This window comes from Triplophysa dalaica, chromosome 25 (assembly GCF_015846415.1).
Source record: "Triplophysa dalaica isolate WHDGS20190420 chromosome 25, ASM1584641v1, whole genome shotgun sequence".
NCBI classification, from domain to species: domain Eukaryota; kingdom Metazoa; phylum Chordata; class Actinopteri; order Cypriniformes; family Nemacheilidae; genus Triplophysa; species Triplophysa dalaica.
In genome coordinates, this window is record NC_079566.1 from 16,208,954 (window position 1) to 16,224,998 (window position 16,045).

The following is a 16,045-nucleotide window of genomic DNA, read 5'->3' on the forward strand; positions in this document are numbered from 1 at the left end:
ATCTGGTGCAACACGCAGGAAAAACACACAAGACAAATTTAAAACTCGTTTTGACACTCGCTTTTGTGTCCTGATCGCCCCCACAGTGAGAGAGAGAGAGAGAGAGAGAGAGAGAGGGGAAGATGGGTTACAGCCCAAGAGATGTCACTTCCGTGACGCCCACTCTCTCTCTCTCTTTCATGCACACCCCTGCCTGTTGCCATGACAACCACAGCCGAACGGGCTAAAAACGACAGATATATCGCGCGCGCAAGAGAGAGAGAGAGGGATTATGAAAGAGAGGAGAGGAAAAGCGGAGCGGTGGGTGTGGGATGGATGTGTTTGACTACAGCATGAATCTGGAGAGGAGATGCTGGATGAGAACTATTCTGGAAGAGAGAGCCAACTCCATGTTCCCATAGCAACCATCATGGATGTAATCCCTCTCTCTCTCTCTCTCTCTCTCTCTCTCTCTCTCTCTGTAGGTGGGAGTGCTCCTCTGACAGCTGGACTCTCACTGTATGATCACTTCAACACATGTGCTGCTTCATCATTCACACACACACACATGATACTGCGCTTGTGTTCAGGGTCATACGTACAGTTTGACTAATAAATAAATAATATTACTGCACATCAGTCAAGAAGAGCTGACAGTATATTTACATTCAAGCGCTCGAGGACACTTTAAATAAGAAGATTTAATGTTTTCAATCATACTGACAGAAGAAAAGTAAATATAACTAAATGTAGAACTGAACTGAAGAAGAAACATTAAACAGATTCATGTTTCACAGATTACAGTGTTTAGAGGTCACGAGAGACGCACACTCTCATCAGAAGATCCACAACATCACACTCACTTTCACCTTCATCTCATATCAGCAGAAATCTGTATTTTCTACAACATTTTCTTGTTTCTGATACTCTGTGTTTTTGGTCAAATTGGAGAGTAGATAAGACTCAGAACTCACTGTCTACACCCTAAAGAATCACATCACACTGTTCGGATTTCATTAAAATTCACAAACCAGTTCACAAACCACACTTCAGCTCGCAGAAATGTTCAACAAACACCTATAAGAATGAAATCAAATCATCTGAAACAGGAAATGCTTCTGAACCTGTAGCACATGACCATTTTTAGTAAAAGACAAAAATACATTGTATGAGTCAAAATTATCGATTTTTCTTTTAATGCACAAAATTCTTAAAATATTACAATATTTTGTAAATGTCTTACCTTAAATATATATAAACGTTACTTCTGTGAGTGAATGTCCTGTCACAGTGCCTCTGATAAACAACTTCAAAGGCCATTTTCTCAATATTTAGATTCTTTTTGCACTCTCAGATTCCTGAGTTTTAAATGGTTGTATCTTATCCAGATATTGTCCTATTCTAACAACTCATACCTCAATATAAATCTTATTTATTCAGCGTTCAGATAATGTATACATCTCAATTTCGAAAAATTGACCCATAAGACTGGTTTTGTTGTACAGGGTCACAGTCTACAGTCAGAAAACTCTTTTATAATTATGTTTCTAATGTGTTGCCATAAGATCATATTGACTGTAAGTCTCACTGAAGACCCATGGGATGTCATGAGGAGGACACTTTCATATTTCCTGTTGAAACAGGAAGCTGAATGTCTCTGCTGTACTAACAGACATCTCCCTCCATGTAATAACTTTTAAGAATATACTAAAATAAAGTCACAAAAGTACACAGTGAAGTTCAACGACTGACTGAAATTCCTATCTTATTTCAATATTACAATTACTTTTTACATTACTATATAAACCTGACAAGTATAATAGTTAGGGTTAAAATAATCGTTTTAATATTTTGATTTTTGAATAGTGAATAAAAAAAACCTGGAAATTCTATCACAGAAAGGAGCTCATTTACAAGAGCACATTACATTTACATTAACACTTGGCAGACACTTTGATCCAAAGCGATTTACATTGCAATGTATTATACATTTTGTTTATGACTATGTGCAATCCCCTGGGCTTGAACCCATGACATAAGTGTTGCTAGTGCCATGATCTAACCACTGAGCTACAGGAAAGCCATCACATTCAATGATGTGATCAAATAAAACAATAATATTTGTTAAAATAAAAATGATTTACTGTGACACATGAACTGTAGGCCACGCATACTGCAACGGTGACCAATGAACATGATCACAAGGTCAGGATCACATGTCAGCTCATCATAGTGAAAGATCTTCATTTAATGATGTTATGGTCACATTGATGATGTTATAATCAGACTGAAGATGTTATGATGACGGTGTTGATGTCATGATTACAATGATTATGTTATTATCAGACTGAAGATGTTATGATGACGGTGTTGATGTCATGATTACAATGATGATGTTATTATCAGACTAATGATGTTATAATCCACACTGAAGATGTTATTATCAGGCTGATTATGATCACGCTCAAGATCTTATGATCACTCTGAAGATTTTATGATTACACTGATGATGTTATGATCAGGCTTAAGATGTTATTATTGCAGTGATGCGGTTATGATGACACTGATGATGTTATCATTATGCTGATGATGTTATGATCATACTGAAGATGTTATGATCATACTGAAGATGTTATTATTGCAGTGATGCGGTTATGATCATACTGATGATGTTATGATCAGGCTTAAGATGTTATTATTGCAGTGATGCGGTTATGATGACACTGATGATGTTATGATCAGGTTTAAGATGTTATTATTGCAGTGATGCGGTTATGATGACACTGATGATGTTATCATTATGCTGATGATGTTATGATCATACTGAAGATGTTATGATCATACTGAAGATGTTATTATTGCAGTGATGCAGTTATGATGACACTGATGATGTTATGATCAGGCTTAAGATGTTATTATTGCAGTGATGCGGTTATGATGACACTGATGATGTTATCATTATGCTGATGATGTTATGATCATACTGAAGATGTTATGATCATACTGAAGATGTTATTATTGCAGTGATGCAGTTATGATGACACTGATGATGTTATCATTATGCTGATGATGTTAGAAATAAACTGATGATGTTATGATCATACTGAAGATGTTATTATTGCAGTGATGCGGTTATGATCATGGAGGATGATGTTATGATCATACTGAAGATGTTATGATCAGGCTGATGATGTTATGATCATCCTGAAGATGTTATGATCATACTGAAGATGTTATTATTGCAGTGATGCGGTTATGATGACACTGATGATGTTATGATCAGGCTGAAGATGTTATTATCAGGCTGATGATGTTATGATCAGGCTGATGATGTTATGATCACGCTGATGACAATAAATCTTATAAGTATTGCTAATGACAAGTGTGTTTATAGACCAACACAACACAAATAAATCAACATTTGTTACATGTGATTTTGTGTCTTGACTATCACAATTTATTTCACTTTTTGTTAGGGTGTAGGTGAGGAACATGAGCACATACCGCAGGTCGGATGTCTGAGCTCAGATAACAAGGCCTATCTAAAAGAGTTTGTTTCTCACACTGTCTCCTGATCAAACACACAGCAGTATGTCTCACAAGCATCAGTGTTTGTGTTGATGTGTGTAACACACCGCTGCATAGGTCAGCAGTGGGGAATAAACTCATTGTATTAAACAGCACAACAGTGTGATGCTTATTCACAGCGTCCTGTCACAACTCATTCCACAAGTACTCCAGCTCAATGTCAATGACCTCTTCAGATCACAATAACACTTTCACACAACATCTCCTACATCTGTCTGTCTGACCACTGTACGTGTGTGTGATCAGTTCACTGTGTGTTTGTGTGTGTGTGTGTATCAAAGAGATCAGTGTAAGTATGATGTTAGTGTGTGTTTGTGATCAGTTCACTTTAGGTGTGTGTGATCAGTTCACTGTGTGTGTGTGTGTGTATCAAAGAGATCAAGTATGATGTTAGTGTGTGTTTGTGATCAGTTCACTGTAGGTGTGTGTTTGTGATCAGTTCACTGTGCGTGTGTGTGTGTATCAAAGAGATCAAGTATGATGTTAGTGTGTGTTTGTGATCAGTTCACTGTGCGTGTGTGTGTGTATCAAAGAGATTAGTTTAAGTATGATGTTAGTGTGTGTGTGTGTGTGTGTATCAAAGAGATCAAGTATGATGTTACTGTGTGTTTGTGATCAGTTCACTGTGTGTGTGTGTGTGTGTGTGTTTGGTCGAGTTCGGTATCTATAAATAAAGCGCTCGTCCACACTCACGGCCTCGACTCACATCTGCTGTTACTGAGCACTGATCGATCACTCGATTGATCATCACTATAATCACTGACCGGAATGTGATGATGATGATGACATCTGTCAATCAAATGAGGCAGTAATGAAGGATCAGATGAAGTTCTCTTACCTTGTGAAGACACATAGGACATGATCCTCCGCCACTGGCCGCGATCAGCTCACTGTGTGCGGATCCATCATCACTCCTCCAGCGCGACGAGAATAAAACACTCAACGAAATCACGCGACGAGCTCAGACGCGACGCGCGGAGTCACGGCGAGCCCGCGCACGGCCAGGCGCGCTCACGCGAGGCGCCTTTATCGATTCGAACGATGATCGAAATGAACGATCCGCAGATACCGAGTGTAAGTTCGCCGTCACCAAACACGCGCGCGCAATTACAGGCGCGGGGACGCGCAGCTCACTCCCATCAGTGAACGGATCGATAAATTAATTCACAAGTCAACAGAAGTAATCGAGATAAGTGAAATACTTTGCTTTTGCCACGCAATTATTATAAATATAACGCTTTTGTGAGTGACATGAGTATTCTTTGAGTTAATTCAAATAAACAAATACAAATCAAACATGTAAATTGTGTTTTTAGCTGTATTAACGTTTACCGTCAACACATGTTTGAATTTCATTTTAAATTGTATTTGAATAATAGATACGGGTAAATACTACTGTCAAATATTACTGTGACCCAGATACCACGGTATGGTACACACAAACACACATATACCGTACAATCATTATCAACCGTGGTATAAATGATATGTACATTGCTATACGTATTTTGCTCACCTGAAGAAAAGCCTTATACAATAGAGACAGAAATATAGAAACACGTTGGTTTAACAGATTTATATCTACAGCCAAAATCTCCTTTTTTATTTAGTTCAGTGACTCTTCTTGTATGAACTCATTTGGACATTTGTGTTAAGAAGAATAAATGCTTTGTTCATGGGTCTCATTAACTTATCCAATCAAAGTGTCATCAGATCTTCATTGAAGACATTTCTGTCTTTCATAACATCAATTCATGTTCATTGAGGTAGAAATAAAACAGTGCTCATGCTTCATTTCGATTCCTTTTATTCTACACATGAATATCTCTCTCTCCCCGGCAGCCGAAGCGCAGCTGTTTCCCAGCGTTCATTTCTGCATTTAATACTGAACATCACATTCAATCATCTGAGCGTGAACACAAACATCCCGGTGGAGACAAAGAGTTGCTTTCGTTACAGGACACCTGCATTGATCGTCTGCAGAGTGGGCATGCAGTAAATATCAGCTCCAATATGTCTTGATAAACTTACCCACAATGCATTTCAGCACGAGGTTATCACTATCAAGTCAAACATTCAACTCTACCAGAGCAGCATCTTTACATTCCTATAATATAATGTTTGCTACATCCAGAAATTAGTGTGGTGTTCTCATGTGTGAGTGTGTATATACATCATGACATGAGCTACAGGGTTACAGCGAGGATTAGAAACGCCTTCGTCAGTTCATTTGTAGTGCTTAAAGCATGAAGGATCATTTTGGAATACATACACTAAACCCTTAGTATGTTAACACTTGAAATATTGCCAAGCCTATAAACGTATGGAAAGCATTGACGTTAGCTCATGCAACTACAGCATTGCACAGCGATTGGCTTTCAGAGCAGCTTAAAGTAATTATGGTTCTATATGGGATCCGTACGTCACGACATCAGCAGAGAACTCGTGTCTCTGTACTGGTCTCTAGTGCAAAATCCAAGTATTGCGATTTCCTGTCTCTCGCGGTGGAGTATTGCAGTAAACCAAGCTTGTGTGTGTTTCTCTTTCTAGGCTCTGCTGTGTCGATGTGCGAGTGAAATTGAAAGGGTCCGTCACCATGCATAGCATCAAACTCATGCGACACAGAAGATTTGATGGACTCAGGTAAGAAAAGGTTACAAAAGAGGTTGAGGGTCACAGGAAGAAGTAACACAGTCCAGAAGAAGATTTTTGGAAGGAGCTTCTTGGGAAGAAACCTGCAAAACAAAAGATGTGAATGAATGTTTGTAGAGGATGAAAAAGAGGAAGAAATCAAGACACTCACCGGTGTTATTCTGCTACCTGCACACCAGCACAGTTATCTTTACTCTCTGATGTGATGGCTAAATACTCCGCTCTACAACACAGGCACAGAAAATCACACGTCATAACAGAGAATTAAACTGTGTGTGTGTGTGTGTGTGTGAAATAAAGATCGACATTCATGAAGATTACACAAACAAAACTCAAGTGAATTGTTAAGTAATTGAGTGGCACCACACCCACACTGAACAGAGACTCACAAAGAACTAGATCAACACACGTGTTCTCATGTCTACAAACATTTAAAGAATGTTAAATCATCATCATTATTGCCATCATACCAAATCTATATTCAGACAAATGAAAAAGAACATGGACTCATTTATATTAAACGTTTATAGTTCTTCCTCTTCACTGCGAGTCACTCTTCTGTATTGAAGTGTGTGTGAATCTGTTTCAGTGTATCTGTGTCCATCTTCTTGTGTATCTATCTCTGTTTGTCTAATTCTTTTGTGTTTCCGTTTCTGTGTGTGTGTGTGTGTGTGTGTGTGTGTGTGTCTGTCCGTCTCTGTGCGTGTGTGTTTATGTCTGTCTGTCCGTCTCTGTGTGTCTGACGGTCTGTGTGATACTTTAAGTTTGTCTGTCTGTCTGTGTGTGTGTGGTGTGTACTTGTACATCTATCTTTATGAGGACCAGTTTTAGACCAGCAGAGTGAGGACTAAGAGAGTAAAGTGAGGACATTTTGTCCGGTCCTCACTTTCTGAGACCCCTTAAAAGGACTGTTTGAGGGTTAAGACCTGGTTTAAGGGTTTAGGTTATAATCAGGTTTAGGGTATAATCAGGTTTAGGTTATAATCAGGTTTAGGTTATAATCAGGTTTAGGTTATAATCAGGTTTAGGTTATAGTCAGATTTAGATTATAATCAGGTTTAGGTTATAATCAGGTTTAGGTTATAATCAGGTTTAGGTTATAGTCAGATTTAGATTATAATCAGGTTTAGGTTATAATCAGGTTTAGGTTATAATCAGGTTTAGGTTATAGTCAGATTTTAATTATAATCAGGTTTAGGTTATAATCAGGTTTAGGTTATAGTCAGATTTAGATTATAATAAGGTTTAGGGTTAGGGTCAGGTACTCACTTCTGATGGTTAGGGGCTAGAGATTGCATTGCATCAATGTATGTCCTCATAAAGATAGCTTTACAAACATGTGTGTGTGTGTGTGTTTGTCTCTCAGTCAGACTGTGTGTGTTACTGACGCGCTGGCTCTCAGCGCTTCCTCTCCGGCAGCAGCGATCTTCCTGTAGCAGTAGATCATCTCCACCAGCAGCCAGAACTGAAGCCCAATGATAGACACGTACATCATGACCTCTGACACGATAGACGCCGTCCCACGCCTGGCTACACACACACACACACACACACAGGTTTATTCATTCAGTAGACACAGTGGGTCATACTGCTTCTTGTGTTTGGTCTCATCCGCTGCTTTAGATGAAGCATTACACTGATCTCTCATGCCGAAGGTCATGTACAATCACAGAAAGTCTCTCCTGGCCTCAGGGACTCTTTCTCTCACAGGGTGAAAGTGATACGAGATGGATGTGCGGCACACTCACCTGTAGGCACCACAGTCAGAGTAAAATTTTTTTTGACGATGGTGGGGAATTCATAATGTTCGTATTTGAGAATTCGGTTGAAGATGCAGACGTAAGTGCCCGAGTCATTGAAAGTCACATTAAGAAGGTTGATGGTCGCGTCCTGCAAGTCAAAGGTTTTCTTGCTGCCGTGCCACTGTATTCGATCCTGGAACTGCTCATGGATGATGTTAGGAGACTCGCCGTCATAAGTGTAAATCTGACCACACAACACAGGTAATCAAAAGTTTCATAATGAACAGCTGATCTGACCACATGAGTGTTTATGATGGTGTCAGAGAAGTGACAGTGAATGGAACACTGAGCTGAAACTCACGTGCACAAAATCTTTCCACCCTGGAGCCCTGAAGAGCCAGTCCACCGTGGCTGTGGCCGGCACCTCTAATCGCACCTTGCAGGAAAGACACCCGAGCTGGAAGCCATGACCCGCCACGGCCTCCGTGTCCGAGTCCACCTCTGCACACGCGCCGCTGCACAGAGACACTGCGGGAGACACGCGGGATAGATTGAGCGCGTGATGGTGACACATGTCCAGCGCGTCTGTTAGAATCCCACTCACCTGACAGCGCGCAGAACACGCAGAGAGACAGCAGCCGTCTGATAAACACGTTCATGATGGAGCGACGGATTCTAGATCCCACAGTGACGTATCTTCATATCCTGACCATGAGACGGCCTCGGAGGGGTCCGTGCACGCGCACGCGTGTCCCGGCTCAGATTCGAGGCAAACTAAACTAGTAGCGTCTAACTAGCACTGGGCCTTCATTTGCATGATAAAGACGTGAAGTGTGCAAAAGCGTCAACACACACACACACTCTTCGGCTCAACGCGCAACGCTGTTATCGCACCGCTCACAGCCTTCTAGCTTTTCTCTTACATCAGTTATGACAACAGCACGATTAAAACACAGCCTGGCTAGTCTAACAAACAAGTGTTCATCTGACCTGAGAACAGCGTCTATATCATTCAAGCTCTGCTAACGCACCATCATTTGTTTCATCCTGATTTCGTTTTACGCGCGTGACACGTTACATTTACTAACATCGAAGACAGTGCGTGACGTATCGTCATTAGAATCATGCATAGAGTTCTTAAACTTGCCTTTACAACATGTCTTTATAATGTTCCGTAATAGAGTGATGAAAATGATCGTTCATGTGTTCGGCGAGCGCTGCACTTCTCGGTGACGCTCGCGTCGATGGGCGGACTGATGCATTGCGGTAAAACTCACGGGCCGCGCGCGTGCCTGAAACGAATCCGTGGTGACGTCACTCCGCCGCCAGCAGGTGCAGCCCCCTGAAAACCAACGCAATGGAATGAATGCAAAACACGGTAAAATAAAGAAGCACTGAAATATATTGGACATGAATGAAAATGATTAGGAGCGCAATGATAGTATAAGAGATAACTCTAACATCTTTTCTGTGAACACTTGACAGGAAGAAGTTAAAAGCACAGACAAAACATATTTGGGATAAAAGCGTCTGCCACATGAATAAATGTAAATGTTCCCTCTTCTTACATGTCCAACAATTGTTGAAACTACACCAACACTTCTCTAACCATTGCTTGATTAGGATGACTCGCTTTGTTGATGCCCTTACATTTGTAAAAACATCAAATATTGTGTAAAACATCTGCTAAATAATGAATCTTCAGCCAGACAGCGGGTGGCGCGCGCGCACCACAGTATCGCACGCTTTACCTCATGCAAAAATGCGTGATTCATGTAAAGGGATAGTTCATCCAAACATAAACATCTGACATAATCTACTCACCCTCCGGTTGTTTCAACATCAGAAATGTCTTTGTTCCAATGAACACAGAGAAAGATATTTGGAGGAATGTGAGCAATTTTCATTTGTGGGATATCATGCACAGTATTTCTATTAAATACAATGTATGGCTATTGACTATATTATGATTTATTTGTCCATATAAGTAGATTTATTTGGTAGAAATTAACATCTAAAGTTTTATGTACTAACGCGCAGTTTCCGCGTTATTACTAAACAGATAAATGTGCCTCAAGTGTGAAGTTGGTATTTACACTAACAAAGAGTTTGAAAATTACACACATCATATGTATAATTTGTTAAACAAAGTGAATGTTGTCTGGCGAGACGGTCACAGAATCCACTGCGTCTGAGTGGGGTTTTAGCCGAACATTTCTGTTTCGAATGCCGTCAAAACTTGATAACATAAGGATGTGAAAAAATGGCCCTTCTGTAACAAATGTAAACAGATTAAAACAAAATGCATGTGTAACAGTCTGCTATTATATGGTGTTTTTCTAAGCATATTACTGAGTTTTCTTATACAAATTAGTCTCTAAATATATTACATTTTGTTCTTATATAAAAACATACATTTAAGATAGTTATAGAAGTTCATGTACTTCTCTGATCTTAACAAAGGCAATGGACCTTACATCTGCTTAGCATCACACACACACTTTTGAAGACACTAGTTGGTACTAGTCACAGATGAACATAGTATACACTATTATATTGATTTCAGCACATGTTTACCCTTTAGATTCACTAAACACAGGTGTAGTAAATGACAATGTGACATATAGTTGCATTTTAAGATGTATGTATGTGCATTTCTTTATTGATGGAGCTTGACATTTAACTGTGGAAGGTCAGAAAAGGATGGACTAACAGAAATAGGTGATGTCATGTGAAACCTGATTGGATTAAAGAACAATGTATAAGAGATGGAGTCAGATATGTATTGGTCAGACATCTTCAGATGAACTCTGTGTCTCTCTTTGACTTGTTCGAAAAAATTAAAGATTGAAACCCTTGAAACTTGGCTTCTTGGTCTTTGTGATGTCTCTCAACTTTTGATGATTGATTTCGTATTTTATTTAAGCGTTTGTTTTGAAGTCACCATTATGGTGATCAGTGTGTCATTTCGTTGGGCTCTTCTCTCTTACTTTTTGACATTAGATATTATCTGAACAATTGTAATAGTGTTTATATCAATTTGAATAATAAAGTAAAAGGTGACCAAACGTAATAAGATCATCACAGACAGATTTTTTTCACACCTTGCATCTCATCACTTAACATTGCATTGCAAAGCAGGCAGGAATGAATAAAAAGCAAGGGTTGCCTTCTGTCTTTGTCATTCACATTATAGCAGACGCTTTAATCCGAGGCAAATTCAGAAAACGAGGAAAAAAAGAAACGATTCATTCAAGATGGAAATGATATACGACAGTTGAGAAAGATACGATGTTTCAACAGTTATTAAACACACACGCTTGTTTTTTTAGGTGTTCACCTAATGCCGTTTTTCACAGAAACAATGCAGACCATGATGAAGAATCATAAATCATGAAAAAAATGTGAGAAATATAAGACCATACGAGCATTATTTCTCCATTAGAGTTGACGGGATTTGACGATGTCCACAGAGGCGGAGCCCCGCCCACTTGGTCCAACTACGGGTTAAGCGACATCCAAAAGCTCGAATTGCCCTCGCGATACTATGATGTCATAAGTCGATAGGTCTGCGCAGTGTGTCTTCAGCGCTGTGAGGCAGGAGGGGCGGGGCTTCCGGGCGGCTCGGGGCGGGGCTGTGTCTTCTCTTCCGCAGACTCGGAGCTCTTTCACACAGACAGCAGGTAAGATCACTAAAACACGCATGTTTAATCCGCATCAATGTTATTAACCAGATCAAGTGAACAATTAACAAGGTCGACAATTCAAACCAACTGATAGTGTGACGACGGTTAAATCGCGATCAGAACCGCATGTTGTTGCATAGCTACACACATGATCATCGGGGTCACGGTATTGTTTACATCAGACTGTATGCGTTAGTTTGTTCTCGAGCGGATCTGATCTGCAGGCCTGTTATCGCGTGTGTTTATCTGTGATCGCTCGGTTCTGACCCGCGGCCGCTGATGTTTGTCTCCCCGCAGGATGGAGCAGATGCTCGGCCGCCCCAGCGCTCCGCTCGGTCCGGTTCTGCACGTGTGTTTCCCCAGCGTCCGCGCGTCCGTTCTGGAGAACCTCAACCGGCAGCGCGAGGAGGGTCAGTTATGCGACCTGTCCATCCAGGTGCAGGGTCAGGTGTTCCGTGCACACCGCTGTGTGCTGGCCGCTTCGTCTCCCTACTTTCATGACCAGGTGAGGTCAGCGTGTTTTTAAAGACAAGAATGTACATCATCTTCATCATCATCAAATAACCGAGAAATCATAAAATACTGATTTGAGATTAAATAGTTTAGAAGTTATTTGTTTATTACTGGAATCTTTAGACTTGTAGTCCAGTCTGATCTAGTTTAAAGGGCTCATCAGATTCAAATTTTATTAGGGTCTTCATGAAATGTTTGTAACATATTTTGCTCAAAAAACTCAATGGTTGTGTAAACACATATACCCACAGCAACCCGGTTTGGTGTACGTCTCCTTAAATGCTCATGAGTTACTGTGCTCCCCACCCCTTTTTCCGTCTCGTTTCATCAGCCTGTCTGATATTGCGGCACCGCATCAAGTCAAACAAGCCTTTTTTGTTTCCCAATACCGGTCTTCGGGTAATATCTCCCAGAATGTTTAAGATTCAACCTGATTCAACCCTTCAGCTTGTTAGTGTGTTAATTAGGGAGACGTTTCAAACATTGCTGGAGGTGTGCCCAGAGACCCAGGGTTTGGAAACACTGGTGTACTGCATGCCATGGCCATGCAGTGGATGTAAACATGAAGATTAATGGGTGGTAATATTAAAATAAAAACCCCTTTCTATGTCACAAGGGGAGCGAAATCTGATTGGGTCGATCTCTCAGATGCTTGAAAAAAAGGCTCACTAAAACAGTTCTTCTTCATGTTTTCTGAGTCAATAGATGCGCCGGAGACCCGATTTTAGCACTTAAACACAGAAAAAATTGTATTTTCATCCTGTGGGCCCTTTAACAACATTTCAGTGTCTAGAAAACTGTACACAACAGCATTAATCTCCAGAGGGTTATTGAGAAATATCAGATGAACTCAAGGTCTTTTAACACTCATCATTTTTAATCCTGTGAGGACCTGTTAATACATGACAAGCTTTAAGTGACTTTAAGTTTTGAACAGCAGACACAATCATTATTCTTACAGTTTTAAAACACTGCTATTTATTTATAATAACTGATCCTAGAATCTAAACACAACTCACTATGTTCAACATGCTAATGTTAAACATCAGTTTTCAAATGCTGAAAAGTGAGCTTCACATACAGTGACATTTAGACCGATGGTTAGTAAAACCGCTTGTGTGTGTTGTGATTGGTCCTCAGGTTCTGTTGAAGAACGTAACCACGGTTTCTCTTCCCTCTGTGATGGATCCTTTGGCATTCGAGAGCGTCTTAACCTCCGTGTACACGGGACAGCTCAGCATCGTACGCGACGATATAGTCAACTACGTCACCGTTGCCAGTTTCCTTCAGATGTGGCACATCGTGGATAAGTGTACAGACATCCTTAAGAGGTCACGACCTTTAGCCCAGCTCAGCCCAGGCGGGACGACCTCCTCGAGCCACCAGTCGCCCAGCAGCTCGGACTGCTGTTTTGCGGAAGAGCAGGACCGAGGTGCGGGAGAGCAAAGCGTGACCCTGGAGAAGAGGGAGCACGGCGCGTTACCTCCTCTGGCCACCTGGAGGCGTCCGCAGCAGCAGCAGCAGGGCAGGTGGGCCAGAAGCAGCGTCTCCATCCCCCTCAAAGCGGAGTCGCCCCGGCCCGACTGCCACCCCACAGGAGGAGATCACAGCTGCTCCGTCCTTCCTCTGACGCACAACGAGGAAAATGAAGCGGACTCCGGCGCGCGCAACAGGTTCCGAACGCGCCTCCAAAGAGGCCGAGAGGACGAGGAGCACAGGAGGAGAGGGGAGAGGTGGATGGAGGCGGACGAAGGGGTGGGAGAGCTCTCGGAAGAGGAGAAAGTGAGAGTGAAGTGTGAGGAGCATCAGGCCGGTGAGTGGAGCTTCTTCATCACAGCTGTTTAACTGCCGTCCACCCGACAGAGCTTCACCCGCACGCCCGCGGCACTGACATGTTTCTCACTCTTTTGTCTGCTCTTGTCTTCTCTCAGGGGGACGTCTCAGAGAGAGGGAGTGCGGAGGGAGCGAAGCGTGCCATCCATCTCAAACGGATCCGCCCCCTCAGTGGCACGGCGATGCCGAGTGGCCGCCGGGTTTGTGCGCTCGGTCAGACGGCAAGAAAGACTCCGCCGACGAAGACGGAATAGACATCGGCCGATTCGCCGACGGGGAGTTCCAGACATACGATGAGATTCAGGAGGCCACGGGGCAAGTTTCCCAGCGTCCTTTGCTCCCCGTGCCCCCCGACGAGTTTGTGCCGGGACCCTCCGATCTCTCTTGGCCCCAGACCGTCTCGCCGGTGTCACAGTCCTCCTCCGTTCCGCCCTCTTCCCCTCCTCTGCTCACTTCCCCCTCGTCTCCTCTCTCTGGGACGTCCTACGCGGGTAAAGTTCACTACTGCCACTGCGGTAAAGCCTACACGCTGAAGAGTATGCGCGACCGCCACGTCAAGATGCAGCACCTGAATCTCCGTCCGTTCGCCTGTCCCGTGTGCTCCAAGAGCTTTAAAATGAAGCACCACCTGACCAAACATGTCAAGACTCACGGAAGCCTGCGACCGTACGAGTGCGTCTTCTGCGGCAAGAAGATCGTCTGGAGGGACAGTTTCTTGAAACACCAGGCTCGCTGTCAGCGTCTCTCCGCCGCCTCGTCGGCCTCCATCACCGTGGAGGTGAGCTGTGAGCGGGAGGACGAGTTTCCGTCTGATGACGGGCCGGGACAAGTGAAGAAGGAGAAAACAGCAGAATATTAAACGGACTTTCAACATCACCCGTCACTTCCCCAGATGTCACTATAACACCATTATATGTAGCAGTGCCGTGCTGTTTTAAACACACACATAGAGGTCATTATTCAAAATTGACTTGAAACATTTATCTGTGTGAAAGACACGCGCGGAAGGCTCGGACACGTTTAAAGTCGCTTTCACACGGACCTGCCAAATCATGTCACATTAATCTTGATCCTCATTAGAATGTGTTTTCATTCACTTTTGTGTAAGTGTAAAGTGTTGTTTTTGTTGACTTTTGTGAGTGTAAAGTGGGTTCTGTTCTTCGAGTTATTGAATCATTTTCCTCACTTTGTGAATAAGCGTGTTCAAATCACTCAACCATATACACATGTGAGTGACCAACACAGCACACATGACACATGAAAATTCTGATTCACACACATCTAGTGCCAACAGGTGAAGCTGATGCTCTTTTCTAAATGGATGATTAAACCCTAAACATACATAGAAACAAATGTATAGCATAATGCAATGTGAGTTGCTTTGAATAAAAGGTCTGCCGAATGCATTAATGTAAATGAATACATGATCAGTTCAGATCAACTGTGCTGTATTGTCAGAATCCCAGTCTCTCAGACCTATTTTGTGTGTTGTGTGATGTCTGGATGAAGTCACATGTGTTTGTTGTGTAGTTCAGTGATCAGATTCAACACTCTTCTGCACCTGTGTGTTTGTCCTCAAATAAATAAACATCCTTTCACTTTCATCTGCTTCTCCAGCTAACAACAACTGTGTAAATATTTTTACGGATATAAGGATTCAATCACTAGACATAAACGGGATGAACAGAAAAGGAATAATAGTAAGACGGGTCATATACTGTATTGATGTGTGTCCCCATCGAAACTTGCGTCCGGACATTTGTGTGAAAAATCACCGGTCCTTCATTGCTTCTTTCTGTCTCACGTGACTGTTCATTGATCTGTCTATGAGATCTTCACACGGACGACTTTGTAAGGTTTGATTTTGACTTAACAACATTATTGTTTAAAAGAGTTTATATACACACTGAAAAATCAACCTGAATGTGTGCATGACGTGTTTAATCTGACATGTTTTCATATGAGATCCTGGGACATGTTTCATTAACACCACCCTCCAAAAAAGGTAATTTATTGTTTATGTACAAAGCATTTGTAAATGTACTTTGTTAG

The 16,045-nt window shown here is 41.9% G+C and overlaps 3 protein-coding genes across 6 annotated transcripts in view; 1 reads left to right on the forward strand and 2 right to left on the reverse strand.

The window, feature by feature from the left end:
- The window catches only part of syngap1a (synaptic Ras GTPase activating protein 1a), a 30,884-nt gene extending 26,237 nt beyond the window's left edge, over positions 1 to 4,647 (reverse strand). For all 4 annotated transcript variants that reach the window (XM_056740873.1, XM_056740872.1, XM_056740871.1 and 1 more), the window contains exon 1: positions 4,406 to 4,647. In XM_056740873.1, the coding sequence (XP_056596851.1) occupies positions 4,406 to 4,420 (15 nt within the window). In that variant the 5' untranslated portion in view covers positions 4,421 to 4,647. The remainder of the gene's footprint in view (positions 1 to 4,405) is intronic.
- Positions 4,648 to 5,357: 710 nt separating this feature from the next.
- On the reverse strand, positions 5,358 to 9,262 carry scn1bb (sodium channel, voltage-gated, type I, beta b). Its single transcript, XM_056740878.1, has 6 exons — positions 8,566 to 9,262; positions 8,323 to 8,489; positions 7,968 to 8,205; positions 7,608 to 7,749; positions 6,371 to 6,442; positions 5,358 to 6,302 (listed from the first exon to the last, which is right to left on the reverse strand). Exons 1-5 carry the CDS (start codon positions 8,618 to 8,620, stop codon positions 6,376 to 6,378), a joined length of 669 nt encoding a protein of 222 aa, XP_056596856.1. The 5' UTR covers positions 8,621 to 9,262; the 3' UTR covers positions 5,358 to 6,302; positions 6,371 to 6,375.
- A 2,334-nt stretch (positions 9,263 to 11,596) lies between these two features.
- zbtb22a (zinc finger and BTB domain containing 22a) lies at positions 11,597 to 15,597 on the forward strand. Its single transcript, XM_056741677.1, has 4 exons — positions 11,597 to 11,644; positions 11,945 to 12,152; positions 13,301 to 13,973; positions 14,092 to 15,597. The coding sequence occupies exons 2-4, from the start codon at positions 11,946 to 11,948 to the stop codon at positions 14,850 to 14,852; spliced, it is 1,641 nt and encodes a 546-aa protein (XP_056597655.1). The 5' UTR covers positions 11,597 to 11,644; position 11,945; the 3' UTR covers positions 14,853 to 15,597.
- The last annotated feature ends 448 nt before the right edge of the window (positions 15,598 to 16,045 follow it).

Bases quoted from the DNA above. Each gene is read 5' to 3' on its own strand.
- scn1bb (XM_056740878.1), bottom strand. From the start codon at position 8,620: ATGAACGTGTTTATCAGACGGCTGCTGTCTCTCTGCGTGTTCTGCGCG. The intron at 8,490-8,565 runs GTGAGTGGGATT...TGTCTCCCGCAG, and splicing joins CGTGTTCTGCGCGCTGTCAG to TGTCTCTGTGCAGCGGCGCG. The intron at 8,206-8,322 runs GTGAGTTTCAGC...TTGTGTGGTCAG, and splicing joins GGTGGAAAGATTTTGTGCAC to ATTTACACTTATGACGGCGA.
- zbtb22a (XM_056741677.1), top strand. From the start codon at position 11,946: ATGGAGCAGATGCTCGGCCGCCCCAGCGCTCCGCTCGGTCCGGTTCTG. The intron at 12,153-13,300 runs GTGAGGTCAGCG...ATTGGTCCTCAG, and splicing joins CTCCCTACTTTCATGACCAG to GTTCTGTTGAAGAACGTAAC. The intron at 13,974-14,091 runs GTGAGTGGAGCT...GTCTTCTCTCAG, and splicing joins GTGTGAGGAGCATCAGGCCG to GGGGACGTCTCAGAGAGAGG.